The 18,838-nt window shown below is 46.2% G+C and overlaps 1 protein-coding gene across 5 annotated transcripts in view; it reads right to left on the reverse strand.

The window, feature by feature from the left end:
* The window catches only part of NEO1 (neogenin 1), a 270,466-nt gene extending 255,504 nt beyond the window's left edge, over positions 1-14,962 (reverse strand). For all 5 annotated transcript variants that reach the window (XM_029065166.2, XM_029065167.2, XM_029065164.2 and 2 more), the window contains exon 1: positions 14,597-14,962. In XM_029065166.2, the coding sequence (XP_028920999.1) occupies positions 14,597-14,750 (154 nt within the window). In that variant the 5' untranslated portion in view covers positions 14,751-14,962. The remainder of the gene's footprint in view (positions 1-14,596) is intronic.
* Positions 14,963-18,838: the final 3,876 nt, after the last annotated feature.

Raw genomic sequence — 18,838 nt, forward strand, 5'->3', positions numbered from 1 at the left:
CTAAGCATTTCAAGTAAGTAAATCCCTTCCCACCTGGACTGAGATTAAGCAATCCACACTGAATAAATCCTGACCCATTTGCACCATGTTGAAATGGGGAAGCAGTTTAATTGATAAATAGATGATGGATATAGTTTATCTCATGTACAGGAATCAATATTCACTCATTTATTTCATCGTATTTCTTGAGTGCTTTCTGTGTGCATAGCACTCTACTAAGTGCTTGGGAGAGTACAATATAACAATAGACACATTCCCTGCCAACAATGTGCTTACGGTCTAGAGGGGCTGTAGGACTATCCAACAAGGACCTCATCAAATTTTGACAACCCAGGGCACCATGGTAAAATATTGAATTAGGCAAAGTGGTTACAGATAGTCTACCATCAGCTAAAATTTGGGGATTAAAAAGTTGGGCAATTTTCAAGCAAGTGGATGAATTTACCAATATGGCTGAAGACCTTATTGAAAAGAGGAGTATAAAAATGCAAAAAGATGTTCAAAATCAGTCAGCCTGCTTATAAAGTGATTTAAGAAGAACTGGTCATTCTAAATGGAAACAAATTCCTCACTAAAAGATACACCACCATTCAGCAGAACAAGCATCTATTTCTGAAGCCTACTGCAAAGACCAATAATTATAACAGTTCCTTCATTTAATATTTTAACATTATATCTTAAAATACCTTAATAAGGATTAAATTATAGTTTAGCTACATTTATCCTTGCAATTATTTACAATTTGTATGGCTATAGGAAAAACATACCCCACGATACAACTATTTATGAATCAACCACCTTTTCAAAGAACAGAACCAGGTAATGTTGTGGAGTATTCTCACCTTTCAAGTATAAGGCCTAATAGCAAGTTTCTTCCCAAGCAACTTTCCCAATGAATTTTCCTAATTCACTGATGGTGCAAAAGCATGAGGGACGCCCCTCCCCTCAGCTGCCTCTTTTAATTAATCAATCAGTCTTTATTGAGTGCTTACTGTGTGCAGAGCACTATACTAAGCACTTGGGAGAATACAATATAACAGAGTTGGTAGACACGTTCCCTGCCCACAACAAGTTTACAGTCTAGAGGACTGTAAGACTATGAAGTGATAACAGAATACAGCCAGGAGCTCCAGTAATTCCAGCCTTTTCTTAACAACTGTACTGATATTGTGGCAGCAACTGGGTAGCTGTGGAGTTATGACCCCTAACTCAGAAAATGTGAAGCTGAAGGAGCTTTAAGCTTTATTTCATTTTCATCCTGACATCTTTAGGGATGACTTCTGCAGAAGTGGGAAAATTTTCAGGGGAAAACTCTTCCAAATACCACCATTTTAATCCAGAGGAAGGAAGATCGTTTCCCCTCCAACCTCACACTGGTTTACTATAGAGTATTTTAATTATAAATGTGAAATTCAATTTTGAATAAAAACCAAATTTGCTTTGTTACATCAGAATAATAAACTTGAAATTCTTGGCAAGGAAGGAGTTGAAATGTAACTTCATTTGGGTAACAAGGCTTGGCAATTTTGTTGCACTACTGCATTTTAAAGCCCATTCCTATTTTACCCATAGGAAGGTCATTAGCCTACTCCCCAAAAGGGTCATTCTACAGTCTCTCACACCTACTGCTGGAGCATATTTTCCCTTCTGCCAAACCATTTCCTTCTTAATATAATACCATTTCTTCAATAGATTTCAAATCAATGGACAGGATTTAGTCAGACCCCATCTGCAAAGCCCTACTAAAAGTGTTACCACTTCCCAGAAGGGTTCTCAGACCAATCTCATCTTTCCACCTTACTTCCCCTCTCTGCTGCATCATCTATACCCTTAAGTCTGTTCTCCCTAGGCACTTTGATGATGAAGATTATAGTATTTAAGCACTTACTATGTGCCAAGCACTGTACTAAGCGCTGAGGTGGATACAAGCAAATCAGGTTGGACACAATCTCTGTCCCACATGGGGCTCAGTCGCAATCCTCATTTTACAGACGAGGTAACTGAGGCACAAAGAAGAGAAGTGACTTGTACAGGCTCACACAGCAGACATGCAGCCAGGATTAGAACCCATGACCATGACCTTCTGACTCCGTGTTCTATCCACCATGCCATGCTGCTTCTCTTTGTACTCACCCCACTACCCACCTATGGCACTTACCTACATACCTTATATTCAAGTGCCTCCCCTCTCTGTATTTTAATGTCTGTCTCACCTACTAGATTATAAAATCCTTGATGGAAGGGATCATGTCTATTTACTCTAGTGTTCTCTTCTAAGCAGTTAGTGCAGTGCTCTACATACAAGTAAAAATCACTTCAAATATACCCATGATTGATTCTGGAATATTCTGCTTAAAGTGTTTCTCTTTTTTCTACTGCTCCTCCTTTCTAATAATTATTTTCAGATCCATCCCACTCCCAACAATCATCTATTCAGTTAACTTTCTGAAATTTCACACTGGGAGAGAGAAGTACGGCTTTGAAGCAAGAAAGCTGCATAACCTAGAGTCAGAAGGAAGTGGGTTCTAAACCCAGATCCTCCACTTGTCTGCTGTATGACCTTAGGCAAGTCACTTAACTTCTCTGGGCCTCAGTTACCTCATCTGTGAAATGGGGATTAAGACTGTGAGCCCCATAGGGGACAGGGACTACATTCAACCTGATTAGCTTCTATCTACCCTAGGACTTAGAACAGTGCTCAACACTTAATAACCACTTAAATACCATAATTTTTTTTCAGTGTAAACAAGCTTGCAAAGATACAGTAAGTCTGATGGGTAGGTAATCAGCTCTATTAGCACACCTCCATATATCACTGCTATTTCTGGGTATATAAATCTACATTTTGACAAATGAAACTATCCATTACTGAGATATTTAACAGATTTTTTTTTAATGGAATTTGTCAAATGTTTCCTGTGTGCCAGAAACTGTACTACGTGTAGGCGCTGATACGAGGCAACCCCTCTCATTCACGCCACACATCCAATCCATCACCAACACCTGCCGGTCTCACTTTCACAATATCACCAAGATCCGCCCTTTGCTCTCCACCCAAATGGCTATTGTGCTGAAATAAACTCTCATAATATCCCAACTGGATTATTGTGTTAGCCTCCTCTCTTCCCTTCCTCCTGTCTCTCCCCACTCCAGTCTATTCTTCATTCTGCTGCCCAGATCACCTTCCTACAGAAACGCTCTGGGCATGTCACTCTCCTCCTCAAAAACCTCCAGTGGTTGCCTATCAACCTTTCCATGAAATAAAAACTCCTCACTCTTGGCTTCAAAGCTCTCCATCACCTTGCCCCCTCCTACCTCACCTCCCTTCTCTCTTTCTACTGTCCACCCCATACACTTCTATCCTCTGCCGCTCATATCCTCACGGTTTCCAGTTCACGCCTGTCCCGCCATCAACCCCTGGCCCACATCCCACCGCTGTCCTGGAATGCCCTCCCTCCTCACATCTGCCAAACTATTTTCATCTCTTCAGAGCCCTACTGAGAGCTAACCTCCTCCAGGAGGCCTTCCCAGACTGAGCCCCCTCTTTCCCTCTGCTCCTTCTCCCCTCCCCATTCCCCCTACTCCCTCCCTCTGCTCTTCCTCCTTCCCCTCCCCTCAGCACTGTGCATAATTGTATGTTATTTATTAGCTTATTTATTTTGTTAATGATGTGTATATCTCTATGATTCTATTTATCTTGATGATGTCTGCGCTAAACTGCTTGTTTTGTTTTGTTCTGTTTTGCTTTGCTGTCTGTCTCCCCCATTTAGACTGTGAGCTCGTTATTGGGCAGGGATTGTCTCTATCTGTTGCCAAATTGTACACTCCAAGCACTTAGTACAGTGCTCTGCACATAGTAAGCGCTCAATAAATACTATTGAATGAATGAAGGCAATCAGGTTATACATACATGTCCCACACGGGGCTCACAGTCCTAATGCACATTTTATAGTAGACGTAACTGAGGCACAGAAACGTTGAGTGAATTGCCCGAGGTCACATGGCAGACAAGTGACAGAGCCAGGTTTAGAACCCAGGTCCTCTGACTCTCAGACCCGTGCTCTTACCAACAGGCGATTCTGCTTCTCTTAATCTTTCCAGTTGGAAAGTCTAATGTTTCTTTAGTCTTCATCAAGCTAAATTTCTGGGAACCCCACAAGAACAAACCCCTAATATAATCCATGGTCTACTGTAATTTATTTATAAAACTTTTCTGAAAGTCACATAAATACACCGTCTCAAATAGAGTTGAAATCCTTATTCTAAGAGGGCATCTTTGAAAAGTACCATGGGAAAAATTCATTTATTCATTCATTCAATTGTATTTGAGCACTTACTGTTTGCAGAGCACTGTACTAAGCGCTTGGAAAGTACAATTTGACAACAGATAGAGACAATCCCTACCCAACAACGGGCTCCCAGTCTAGCAAGGGAGACAGACAACAAAACAAAACAAGTAGACAGGCATCAATAGCATCAAAATAAATAGAATTATAAGTATATATACAAAATAGTTTAAAGGCTCCTTTTTACAAAAAGCTTCCTTAAAATTGGAAAGGTACAATTAAATCCAAAACTCTGATCAAACTTTTAAAAAACCTTTTAATCACTCATTCTTATTTACCCTAAAAATCCAAAAATCCAGCAACTGATAAATGGTCGGGGTCACCTCCTCAATGTTCGCAACTTTTCACAAGGCAATATTTTCTCATTTATATTTCTACCTTCCAAATCATAAATTGAGAGCATTTTTTCTCTATCTACAACCACAGATAAAGAACATATATAGTTAATTTCACCCAGCCTCGCATAAAAGCAAGAGCCTACTATTCATACCACCTTTAAGCAGAAGGCCAAAACCTAAGTTATACCTGTGAGTCTCAAGTCCATTAAGCTGCTAAGGCCTCATCAAAAGAAACTCAAAAGTATTCATTTCAGATGGGTGATCCTATATGGGCTAAGGCACTGGTTAGCTGAAACATCACTTACCCTTCTTTTATGCATTCAAGACAAATGAAATCAGATAGGCACATCTGCTATTGCTTTCCAGATTCATAATTTGGAAAACTGTAGTGAAGGTATTTTTTAAGGAACATGGAAAACCAATATTTGGCTTGCCTCTCCCAATTAACAAGATTACTTTAAATGACTGCTGTTTTACCGTTTGATGCCTTGATTACACTTGCATACTGAGAGATCTCTGGGTGTGTGCTTGGCATGATTTTTCAGTAGAACACAAGATTACTATCGTATTAATTCACTACCAATGGGATGCAATTTTGTAATGTATTCCACTGTATTCATTTGTTGCATGGAGATTTTATTTCCAATAAACTAATCTCAATACTATGTACATTCAGTTCTGTCATGATGCGTGCCTTCATGACATATTTTGGCAAGGACTTTTTAGGGAACATCCATTGGACAACACTAACCTGACTGGGAATGCCGCACCGGGATACTGCAAAAGACAGCTAGTGCATGTGCTTGTGCCATCACAACAGACGAGCGCAACGACTCAAATTATCCTTTAAATGGGGCTTTGAAAGAATGCAACTCTCGTGTTAGAAGACAGGTGGGTGTACCTGGAATTCTCATACAAAGTAGAGGTTCCAATTCCCAGCCAGAGACATCAGGGGTACTGTAGCACAGCTGTTGTGAAAAACTCTAATTCTAGAAATGCCCTACTAACCAGCTCTAACAAAGCCATATTTTCAGGTTGTCACAATCCAACAGATAATTAAGATAATCCTGTTATCTTTATGATTTCACAAGTTCTATGGCCTTATTTTGTTTTTTCAAATGCCTAAGAGTTTCTAGCTAAGGGTGCACTATTATAAACAATTAAAGAAATTGATTTAATTTGCTAAAATGTATCATTAAGCCATGGCTGCAGAAGTCAACAAGGATCCCATTTTACTAATTTATTTTTTATATTTCAATCACTTGCAGCTGTATTCATCTATTTTAAATTGAAGAGGAAAAGTTTTTTTCCTATCCATGATCATTCTACCTAAAAAATAAAAGATAAAAACATGGGCACTGTGGGAGCCTTCATTAGATTAGTTGGGCAAGTGCCAGGAGAATCACATCTGGAAATACCAAACTACCTGTGCTTAAGCATAGGAAAAACAAGCAGAAGGCTTTCATTAGTTGGGTTTTCACTACTGTACCATTATACAGAACAAAATTCTGCAACTCCTCTCTTGGAGTAATGAGGTATCCACAATATGTTACTATAGAACACAATATATGCCATAGGAGTTTGTGATTCCCTTATTCTTCTTCCTGGTGTGCCCACTTTATATTTGAAAATGACCACTGGACTTCTATGTGTATGTTCAAAGTTGTCTGAAGAGTTCAATGCCCACCTCACCATAGTGCCCACACATTGCCAAGTTCAACTATACCACTTGCTGCTGGGCATGCTTATCTAATCTGTCTCCTTAATTTTCAACCCCACTCTAAATACTACAACTTAAAATGATTTTCACAGTCTTCCTTCTTTAATTCCAAAGATTCAATCAATCAGCAACTGTGTACCTCAAGTTTTCTTTTCAGTCAACTCTACCTGAACCAACTTTACAACACTTTTCTTCCCCATTTCTGTTTCCTCATTTTCTGTGTTGTTCCCTTTACATGCTCTCAAAGTGTCAAGGCTTCCACAGCTTCTGAAACTACTTCTTTTTAAAATTGCCTCATCCTATTCATATGGTACTTGATGTCAAGATTGGGGTAACTGTTCAAAAAGCTGGGAAAATATCTACAGGAGAAAACAAAAAACTCCTCACTCAATATTTATCCTTTTTTTAATACTTTTACTGAGAAATACGATTGAAGATGTCATTTAGATTTGCCGCTCAAAGTTTGGGAGAACATGGCCATAAAAGATAACATGGGAATGACAACTAAAATTTCTAGAAAGAGCCACTTCTTCAGGCCCCTAATTCACAGGCATTAACTGTGTTTTAAAAGCACTCATACGATGTACACTTGCTTACTGATTGAAAGGTATATTTTTATGGATATTAGATTACATTGAACACACAGAATTCACTCCAGGGCTTTCATTTATGTTCATAAACTTAGTAATGCTCTCATGCAGATAAATGTATCATTTTATTCACTACGGGAACGATACCAACCAATTGCTTCTGTGAGCCTCCATCCTAAAATAGCAATTCTGTGTGGCACTAATCAGTTATATACACAGTGCCTTTTCACAGATCATCTAAAATTAGAATGGTAGCCTATATTTTTTTTTCTGAACCAACAGTGAGCAAGGGTAAAGGTTAAACTTTATTATTCTAAATAGTAAAATCCATTTTTACTGGAAATGGGCTTCCTACCCACATCATATATAACTTGCAATCAATCAGCTCCAATATTCATGGGCCATTTACTCAAACTTCCAACAGGGCATGCTTTTGATTCAGAGAACAGAGAATCGGTTTCATTACTTTGCACTATTCCCATTTCTATTTTACACAGGCCCCACCTTATCCTTCACATCTTTCACAAGATTTTCCTCACACTGGTTATAACCATCAGTTCAAAATTAAGACAGGGCTTCAGCATTTGTGTAGCAAAACAGGTAATAACAATGGTATTTGTTAAGCATTTACCATGTGCCAAACACTGGGGGAAAAACAAAACAGTCAGATCAGACACAGTCCCTTTCTCAAAGGATCTCACAGTCTAAGACGGAGGGAAAACGGGTATCTTATTCCCATTTTACAAATGAGGAAACAGGCACAGAGATGTTTATGAAACTTGCCCAAGGTCACACAGCAGGCAAGTAAGTGGAGCCAAGTCTTCCAGGCTCACACTCTTCATACTCTTTCAGGTTTGGGGTGATTTTTTTCCATAGAATTTTAGTCAGTACAGGATGCTGAAACAGCAGACATCGGAGAACTACATAAATTCTTGATTCCACTACATACAACTTTTCCCCAGATCCTTTTCGAACAAGTCCCTGAACAATCCTTTGGGGGGAGAAAAGGATTAATAAACATTAAATGCATTACATGGAAAATATTACTAAATCCCTTAATGATATTCTGTTTAATGCCTATGGTTCTTTGTCCACATTTTGCTCCCACTTCTTCTGGATGGCACTAAAAAGAAAGTCCAAAATTCGTATCCTATCTCCAAAAAATTAGGTTTTCTCCATGAAATTATCACAGTTACAATTCTGTATAAATTATATTTGTATTAAGCACTTAGAAAGTATAAAATGATTTACCTCACTTGTTAACAGTTTAAGGTTCCTCAGATTTAGGAAGTTACCAAATATACCAAAAAAACCTTAAAATTATTTCAATAAAAGTGGGTTTTCCTTTCACTCATACATTTGCTTCCCTTGAAATTGCTAAAATTTTCCACCATTCATTCATTCATTCAGTAGTATATATTGAGCGCTTACTATATGCAGAGCACTGTACTAAGCACTTGGAATGTACAATTCAGCAACAGATAGAGAGAATCCCTGCCCAATGACGGTCTCACAGTCTAAACGGGGGAGGAAAGTTTCAAATATTTAGGAACTATGTGTCCATTGTTTAGAATGTTAAGTTGAGTTGGAAAAATTCAAGCCCTTGGTTTCAGTGGAATGCAAGACTAACAACCCAGGATAATTGGTTGCCAGAAGCGTGGCTCAGTGGAAAGAGCCCGGGCTTGGGAGTCAGAGGTTATGGGTTCGAATCCCGGCTTTGCCATTTGTCAGTTGTGTGACTGTGAGCAAGTCACTTAATTTCTCTGTGCCTCAGTGACCTCATCTGTAAAATGGGGATTAACTGTGAGCCTCACGTGGGACAACCTGATTACCCTGTATCTACCCCAGCGCTTAGAACAGTGCTCTGCACATAGTAAGCGCTTAACAAATACCAACAGTATTATGACACAGAGATCTACATCTCTGCCCCTGTCCTCTCCCCCTCCCTTCAGGCTCGCATCTCCTCCTGCCTCCAGGACGTCTCCACCTGGATGTCTGCCCGCCACCTAAAACTCAACATGACCAAAACTGAGCTCCTCATCTTCCCTCCCAAGCCCGTACCTCTCCCTGACTTCCCTATCACCGTGGACGGTGCGATCATCCTTCCTGTCTCTCAGGCCCGCATCTTTGACTCAGCTCTCTAGTTCACTCCACACATCCGATCCTTTACCAAGACCTGCCAGTCTCACCTTTACAATATCGCCAAGATCCGCCCTTTCCTCTCCACCCAAACGGCTACCTTACTGCTACGGGCTCTCATTATATCCCAGCTAGACTACTGTGTCAGCCTTCTCTCTGATCTCCCTTCCTCTTGTCTCTCCTCGCTCCAGTCTATTCTTCACTCCGCTGCCCGGCTCATCTTCCTGCAGAAACGCTCTGGGCATGTCACTCCCCTTCTTAAACACCTCCAGTGGTTGCCTATCAACCTCCGCACAAAACAAAAACTCCTCACTCTAGGTTTCAAGGCTCTCCATCACCTTGCCCCTTCCTACCTCTCCTCCCTTCTCTCTTTCCACTGCCCACCCCGCATGCTCCACTCCTCTGCCGCCCACCTCCTCACTGTTCCCCGTTCTCGCCTATCCCGCCGTCCACCCCTGGGCCACGTCCTCCCGCGGTCCCGGAACGCCGTCCCTCCTCACCTCCACCAAACTAATTCTCTTCCCCTCTTCAAAACCCTACTTAAACCACACTTCCTCCAAGAGGCCTTCCCAGACTGAGCTCCCCTTTTCCCTCTGCTCCCTCTACCCCCCCTTCACCTCTCCGCAGCTAAACCCTGTTCTCCCCCCTTTCCCTCTGCTCCTCCCCCTCTCCCGTCCCATCCCCTCAGCACTGTACTCGCCCGCTCAACTGTATATATCTTCATTACCTTATTTATTTTGTTAATGAGATGTACATCACCTTGATTCTATTTATTTGCTATTGTTTTAATGAGACGTTCTTCCCCTTGATTCTATTTATTGCCATTGTTCTTGTCTGTCCGTCTCCCCCGATTAGACTGTAAGCCCATCAAAGGGCAGGGACTGTATCTGTTACTGATTCGTACATTCCAAGCACTTAGTACAGTGCTCTGAACATAGTAAGTGCTCAATAAATACTATTAAATGAATTATTCTTTTCTCAAATATCATCTTGTATATTCCACATTTTACAGGATCCAGTTGAAGTAGATGGTGGAACAGAAAATGGATTTTTCCAAAACATTTCTGCATCCCCTGCCAAGAAGAGGCAATACCTGAAAGGGGGCAGGATCAGAGGTGCTCCCTCCCTCAAATCCAACAATTACTCCCCCCACCCACCCTCCTTCAAAGCTTTAATGAAGGTACACCTCCTCCAGGAGGCTTTCCCTAAGCCCCCACTTTCCTCTTCTCTCACTCACTCTTCCTTGGTTCTTCCTGCCTCCCAGCCCCACAGCCTTTTTGTACATATATGTAATTTACTTATTTAATATCTGTCTCTCCCCACCCCCCAGACTGTGAGCTCGTTGTGGGCAGGGAATGTGCATGCTTATTGTTGTACTGTACTCTCCCAAGCATCTAGTACAGTACTCTGCACCCAGTAAGCGTTCAATAAATATGATCGAATGAACTGAATGAACAGCACCTAATTAAAAGATAATGGGATTAATACCTGAAGCGATAGGAAAGATTCTGGCCTAAACCTAGATATGCAAAGACTCTCCTGAGCTCACGAATTTAAGAACAGTGTTCTTAATGAAGAGTAGGATTTTTATCTGCTAAAAAAGTTGTAAGATCCACCACTACATACTCAATAGGCTTTTTTAATGCACAAACCAGGACAGGATTTAGCCATGTAAATTGCATTTATTGAGATCCTTATATTATCTATTTTGCCTTAAGGCAAGCAAAAACAATGCTGTAAAATACAGCATTAACACAAATTGATGATACTCATGCTAGGCCAAATTACATACAATTCAGTATGAAGTAAATTATTCTCTTTAAACTACTGCTTAATATATCTAATTACAAAAAGCTCTGTAGCATCAACAAAATTTCCAGTGTAAAGCACACTCTAGGTAATCAGGTGAAAGTTTTAGTTCAATAGATGAACTTCAAGTGGAATAAATTACTACAAGCCCCAGGGCCCAGGGATGCACTGTATTTTCTGTACCTCGAAATGATCATGACTGTGGTACTTGTTAAATGCTTACTAAGCCCCAAGCCACTGTACTAAGCGGTGAGGGGGATACAAGCAAATGAACTGAAGTGTTCCTTAGACCCCAGACTCTCAAAGACTTCAAACACTGCGACCCCTCCAAGATTTGGAATCCTGTGGTCTGCGGTTTTTGAAAAGATTAGAAGCCGTCCTTCCATCTCCCCCACTCTAGCCTAGGAAGCAGGAAGCAGCATGGATAGGGCACAGGTCTGGGAATCAGATCATGGGTTCTCATCCCAGCTCTGCCACATTTCTGCTACATGACCTTGGGCAAATCACTTCACTTCTCTGTGCCTCGGTTACCTCATCTGTTAAATGGGGATTGAAACTATGAGTCCCACATGGAACAGGGGCTGTGCCCAACATGATTTGCTTATCTCCACCCCAGCACTTAGGACAGTGCCTGGCCACACTAAGCATTTAACAAATATTGTAATTATTAGCCTTTGAGCTCATCGGGGACAGGGAGTGTCACCGTTTCGCAGTTTAGTTGGAAGAGAACGGGCTTGGAAGTTGGAGGACGTGGTTTCTAATCCCTATTCCGCCACTCGTCTGCTGTGTGACCTTGGGCAAGTCACTTTACTTCTCTGTGCCTCAATTACCTCATCTGTAAAATGGGGATTATAAGACTGGGAGCCACACGTGGGACAACCTGATTATCTTGCACCTACCCCAGCGCTTAGAACAGTGCTTGGCACTTACTAAGCACTTTAACAAACACCATAATTATTATTGTACTTTCCCAAGCGAAGAGGGAAATGATCTGCACACTATAAGCGCTCAAATACGACTGAATCCCACCAGTTTTTCCTCCCCAAAACGAGAATCAGAAAAACACACAAAAAAATCCCATGAGCAGGAACAATTCTTCAGGCCGACCCTCTCCAATTGCTACGTTAATAATCCTTCCCAGGGAGAGCAACTGTGCATCCCCTTTCAGAAAAATGCCAGAATTTTACCTCCCCAAGAGAGATTCAGAAAGACTAATTCTCCAGGCCGTCCCCCTCCCTCCAAGTGCTGCGTTCCTAATCTTTCCCAAAGAGAACAACTGTGCACCCTCTTCCAAAAAAATCCCGGAATCTTCCTTCCCCAAAAGAGACTGAGAAAGACACAATTCTCCAGGCCAATCCCCTCTCTCCCATTGCTGCGTTCCTAGTCTTTCCGAGGGAGAGCAACTGTGGACCCTCTTCCCCCCAAATTCCGGAATTTTACCTCCCCAAAAGAGAGTGAGAAAGAATTCTCCAGGTCATCCCCCTCCCTCCCATGGCTGCCTTCCTAAATCCTTCCCAGGGACAGCAACTGGGAACCCTCTTCCCAAAAAATCCCAGAATTGAATCTCCCCATGAGAGTGAGCAAGGCAGAATTCTCCAGGCTGACCCCCTCCCTCCCAATGCTGGGTTCCTAGTCTTTCCCAGGGAGAACAACTGTGGACCCTCTTCCCCCAAAATCCCAGAATTTTACCTCCCCAAAAGAGAATAAGACAGAATTCTCCAGGCCATCCCCCCTCCCTCCCAATGCTGCGTTCCTAAGTCCTTCCCAGGGATAGCAACTGTGTACCCTCTTCCCTAAAAATCCCATAATTGAATCTCCCCCAAGAGAGAGTGAGCCAGGCAGAATTCTGCAGGCTGTCCCCCCTCCCTCCCATGGCTGCCTTCCTAAGTCCTTCCCAGGGACAGCAACTGGGCACCCTCTTCCCAAAAAATCCCAGAATTGAATCTCCCCAAGAGAAAGAGAGAATCCCAGAATTTTACCTCCCCCAAAAAGAATAAGAACAGAATTCTCCAGGCCGTCCCCCCTCCCTCCCATGGCTGCCTTCCTAAGTCCTTCCGGAGGGACAGCAACTGGGCACCCTCTTCCCCCCAAATCCCGGAATTTTACCTCCCCAAAAGAGAGTGAGCAAGACAGAATTCTCCAGGCTGTCCCCCTCCCTCCCAACGCTGCGTTCCTAAGTCCTTCCCAGGGACAGCAACTGGGCACTCTCTTGCCCCCAAATCTCAGAATTGAATCTCCCCAAAAGAGAGTGAGCAAGACAGAATTCTCCAGGCCGTCCCCCTCCCTCCCAATGCTGCATTCCTAAGCCCTTCCCAGGATAGCAACTGGGCACCCTCTCCCTCCAAAATCTCAGAACTGAATCTCCCCAAAAGAGAGTGAGCAAGACAGAATTCTCCAGGCCGTCCCCCTCCCTCCCATGGCTGCCTTCCTAAATCCTTCCCAGGGACAGCAACTGGGCACCCTCTTCCCCCCAAAATCCCGGAATTTTACCTCCCCAAAAGAGAGTAAGACAGAATTCTCCAGGCCGTCCCCCCTCCCTCCCCATGCTGCGTTCCTAAGTCCTTCCCAGGGACAGCAACTGGGCATCCTCTTCTCAAAGAATCCCAGAATTGAATCTCCCCAAAAGAGAGGGATCAATGCAGAATTCTCCAGGCCGTCCCCCTCCCTCCCATGGCTGCCTTCCTAAATCCTTCCCAGGGACAGCAACTGGGCACCCTCTTCCCAAAGAATCCCAGAATTGAATCTCCCCAAAAGAGAGGGATCAAGGCACAATTCTCCAGGCCGTCCCCCCTCCCTCCCAATGCTGTGTTCCTAGTCTTTCCCAGGGAGCACAACTGTGCACCCTCTTCCCCCCAAATCCCGGAATTTCACCTCCCCAAAAGAGAGTGAGCAAGGCAGACTTCTCCAGGCCGCCCCCCTCCCTCCCGTGGCTGCGTTCCTAGTCTTTCCCAGGGAGCACGACTGTGCACCCTCTTCCCCCCAAATCCCGGAATTTCACCTCCCCAAAAGAGACTGAGCAAGCCAGAATTCTCCAGGCCGTCCCCCTCCCTCCCATGGCTGCCTTCCTAAATCCTCCCCAGGGAGAGCAACGGTGCAGGGTGTTGGGGGGGCCCTGGGGCCTCCCCCCGGCCTCTGCCCGCCCGGGTCCCGGAGGGGGGGGGCTGCGGGTTCCCAATTCCAGCCCCTGCCCGTTAATGAATGGGCCGCCTGATTGTTGATTTAATGAGGTGTGGGGTGGCCTCTACCGGTGCCTGTGCGAGCACGAGAATGTGCCCACTCTTACAAGTGGGTTGAGCCCGGGGAAAGGGAGCGCAGGGACGCGGTGGAGGGGGAGGGACGAGCCTGCAAAGCAGGACCTCCCTGGCTCCCCAAATGCCCCCCTTAAACCGCCTGAAGACCCCCCCCCCCGGCCATGCACCCTGGAAGAACCACCGCGGCCCGGAGGAGGCAAAGTTCCCGCACGTTTCCTCTTGGCTCCCAAACAAAAACACTGCGGCTGCTGCCTCTCCCTCCCCCCCGTGGCCCACCCCCATCTTGGGGACGCCGAGGCTGGGCCACCGGCAGGACCGGAGGGGGAGGGTCACCCCCCGCCGGGCCACCGAACCCGGCCGAGCCGGGAGCTTCCCACCGGGATTCCCTCCCTCCCTCCCTTACCTGGAAGCTGGGGCTGGGAGCTGGTCCTGGCGGCTCCCGACCCGAGGAGCGGCAGCAGGAGCAGGCAGGAGATCCAGAGGGAGGAGGCGGTGGTGGAGGACGAGGAGGTGGTGGCGGGGGTGGGGAGTCTCAGGGCTCCCGGCTGCGCCGCCATCTCTTCCCCCTCGAGCTGGAGCAGGAGCTGCAGCTGGAGCAGGAGCTGGAGCAGGAGCTGCAGCTGCAGCGGCGGTGGGGACAGCGCCACGGCCCCCCACCCCCGCTCTCCCTCCCCGCTGGCCGGGGCCGCTCTGCCCTTTCCCGGGTCAGGGGGAGGAGGAAGAGGAGGAGGAGGAGGAGGAGGAGGAGGGCGAGGATCCCGGGGGCGCCTCCCTCCTCCGTCCGCCAAAGGGGCGCGAGCAGGGGAAGGAGCCCGCTGCGGGGGGCGGGGGACCAGTCGGCGGTTTCCAGGCGCCTCCGCCGGCGGCTCTCACGCGCCTGCTCCGGGCGGCGGGGCGCGCGCACACCTCCCTCCGCACGCGCACGCGCGCACACGCTGGCTCCAATCCCGGCCGTCGCCCCCCCCCCCCCCCGCCGCGCCCCCCGCCCCGCGCGCGCCCCGGCACACGCACGCGCCTCCGCGTTCCCGCCCCGCCGGTGGAGGGGGGGGGCGGTCTCGTCCCTCCCCCGGCCGGGAGGGGGCGCGCGCACCCCGGCCCCGCCGCTCCCGATCCCTCCTCCCGCCCCTTCGCCCCACGCTGTGTCCCGCGGGAGATCGGGAATGCCGCCCCCCACCCCTTCCCTCCCGGGAAAAGCGGGAATGAGGGAGCCCGGAGGGGACGGCCGAAAAGGACGGACCCAAGCGGGCACCCACACACACATACGCACACCCCCACCGCCTCTCCGGCGGGCCCGGGCGCGCCTCTTATAAAGGGATGGAGAGGAAATGGGAAAGGCCCCGGAGAGGGAAACGGGGGTCAAGGGGGTCAACGCGGGGATCTCAGGCGAAAGCCAAAAACAACATAAAATCCCACCCCCCTGGTTCTTCCTGATTGATTTGGGTCCAACGCCAAGTGGGAGGGAGGCTAGATCCTGCCCCCTCGTTAACCTCTTCCAGGCAGTGCCTCCGGATGAGCGGAGCTCCCGTCACCCGGATATTCCCTTCCTCTGGGCGTGCCTGCCACCCTCCCTCTGCCATCCCAGATCGATAAACCGAAGGGAAAAGGAAACAACTCCCTCGCCCCCGGTTTGGGTGACGTTAGGATCCTACAAATGTCAAGAGGTCTTAGGGCCCAGCCCCTCTGCACTCTGTCCCCTCTATCTTCTACTGCCTTCGTCCATTTGCCCCCCCACTCCAGTCTTCATCCAGACGGATGCTTTAAAACATTCAAGATGAACGGTTGAGGCCCCCTCACTCTTCTACTGCCTTCATCCATTCGCCCCCCTCAATCTTCATCCAGATGGATGCTTTAAAACATTCAAGATGAACGGTTGAGGCCCCCTCAATCTTCTACTGACTTCGTCCATTTGCCCCCCTCAAACTTCTACTGCCTTTGTCCATTTGCCCCTCTCAATCTTCGTCCAGTTGGACACTTTAAAACATTCAAGATGAACGGTTGAGGCCCCCTCAATCTTCTACTGCCTTCGTCCATTTGCCCCCCTCAAACTTCTACTGCCTTCGTCCATTTGCCCCCCTCAATCTTCGTCCAGTTGGACGCTTGAAAACATTCAAGATGAACGGTTGAGGCCCCTTCAATCTTCTACTGCCTTCGTCCATTTGCCCCCCTCAAACTTCTACTGCCTTCGTCCATTTGCCCCCCTCAATCTTCATCCAGTTGGACGCTTTAAAACATTCAAGATGAACGGTTGAGGCCCCCTCAATCTTCTACTGCCTTCGTCCATTTGCCCCCCTCAATCTTCTACTTCCTTTGTACATTTGCCCCCCTCAATCTTCATCCAGTTGGATGCTTTAAAGCATTCAAGATGAACAGTTGAGGCCCCCCTCAATCTTCTACTGCCTTCTTCCATTTGCCCCCCTCAATCTTCATCCAGTTGGATGCTTTAAAGCATTCAAGACGAACAGTTGAGACCCCCCTCAAACTTCTACTGCCTTCGTCCATTTGCCCCCCTCAATCTTCATCCAGTTGGATGCTTTAAAACATTCAAGATGAACGGTTGAGGCCCCCTCAATCTTCTACTGCCTTCGTCCATTTGCCCCCCCAATCTTCTACTGCCTTCGTCCATTTGCCCCCCTCAATCCTCATCCAGTTGGATGCTTTAAAACATTCAAGAGGAACAGTTGAGGCCCCCCTCAATCTTCTACTGCCTTCGTCCATTTGCCCCCCTCAATCTTCTACTGCCTTCGTCCATTTGCCCCCCTCAATCCTCATCCAGTTGGATGCTTTAAAACATTCAAGAGGAACAGTTGAGGCCCCCCTCAATCTTCTACTGCCTTCGTCCATTTGCCCCCCTCAATCTTCATCCAGTTGGATGCTTTGAAACATTCAAGATGAATGGTTGAGGGGCCAGGCACATACAATGACAAATCCCTAGGCACATACAATGACAAATTCCTGTGGTTCAGGAATATCGGATCCACCCTGGGGTGGGTACAAGCAAAGCGGATTGGACGAGGTCCCTATCCCGCATAAGGATCAGAGTCTTCATCCCCCTTTTACAGATGAGGTAACCGAGGCATAGAGAAGTGACGTGATTTGCCCAAGGCCACACAGCAGTCAAGTGGTGGAGCTGGGATTAGAACCTGTGACCTTCTGACTCCTAGGCCCGGGCTCTACCCACCACGCCATGCTGCACCATATTGAGTGCCTGCGAAAGTTCAAAAGACGTAAGAGACATGCTCCCTACCCAAAGAAGCTAACCTTCTATTGGGGAAGACAAATACTAAAGTATTCACAACAGGAATTAGAGTTAATTGACTAAACATCTAGTATACCTACATAAATGCTGAGGGGTGGAATAAATAAACAAATATATAAACACTAAAGAACACATTTCTTGGACTCTTCTTTAGATGTCCCTTTTTTGGGTGTTTTCCATAGTTGCAAATGTCTAAGCAATCTAAAGGATTATCAGCATCGTGAACTCTGAATCAACAATAATCAAGCAAAACAAACATGACTGAAGAAAGGAAATAGTAGTGGGAGACCTGGGCCCCCAACATATTATAAATGGACAAAGGCAGTAGCAGACTGAGGGGGCCTCAACCATTCTCATTGAAAGAGTTTTTTTAATGGAAATTTCCTCTAGCACCCTAATGTTTACCAGGTAATTCTAACTTAGTGCCAAATTAACATATAGTGAGAATGCTCTGCAGATAAGGAGGAAGTTTATTGACCTCCTACTCTCATTAGCTCCACCTCAAGCCTGCCCTGGTTAAGTTGATGTCTGTGTTTCTGCCTGATCAACTGGTAACATTTTAGACCTTTTCCAGACCCCATAGCTGCCCTCTCCTCTTCAGGAAATGCCATCATGGGTCAGACCAGTGGTTCTTCCAGCCCAATCTTTTGCCTCCTCAATGGCCATAAAAGATAGAGCCACAATAAAAGAATAACAGTATGAGAAGCAACTTGGCCTAATGGATAGAGTACGGGCCTGGGAGTCAGAAGTCCCTGAATTCTAATTCCAGCTCCCCCGCTTCTCTGCTGTGTGATTTTGGGCAAGTTGCTTAACTTCTCTGTGGCTCAGTTACCTCAACTGTAAAATGGGGATTAAGATTCTGGACCCCATGTGGAACAAGGACCGTGTCCAACATGATGTGGTTGAATCTACCCTAGTGTTTAGTGCAGCGACTGGCACATAGTAAGCACTTAAAAACACCATAAAAATAACAAACAAGCCAAAATACGACTGGTTGCTTTCCTTGATATCCAGCATGCCTATCTTTCCCTCTAATAATTAAGGAGCTCTTGTTCCCAAAGGCCAGGCAGGTTTCAGCGGAGTGAAGGGAGCAGTCCAACAGCTGTCACTCAAACTTGTAGATCAATAGGGAGGCCCACAGAAGCATACTTTACATCTCCAGGGAGACTTCGACCCCCACATTCTTCAAGCCAAGAGGAAAAACCCATTTGCCTTTCCCTCCTGCTCTTGCTTTGCCTCTTCTCCTTTTCCCCCCAATCCACCATCCATGGCCTCATCCTCAACCTCGGCCCTGCCCTCTGCCATGAGGCTGAAGCTGGAGGCTGGAGCTCATGAGGATGAAGCTGGAATCTGTGACTAGAGCTAGAGTCTGGAAGTCTCTGGCTGGAG

The sequence above is a fragment of the Ornithorhynchus anatinus genome, chromosome 5, assembly GCF_004115215.2.
Source record: "Ornithorhynchus anatinus isolate Pmale09 chromosome 5, mOrnAna1.pri.v4, whole genome shotgun sequence".
Taxonomy (NCBI): Eukaryota; Metazoa; Chordata; class Mammalia; order Monotremata; family Ornithorhynchidae; genus Ornithorhynchus; species Ornithorhynchus anatinus.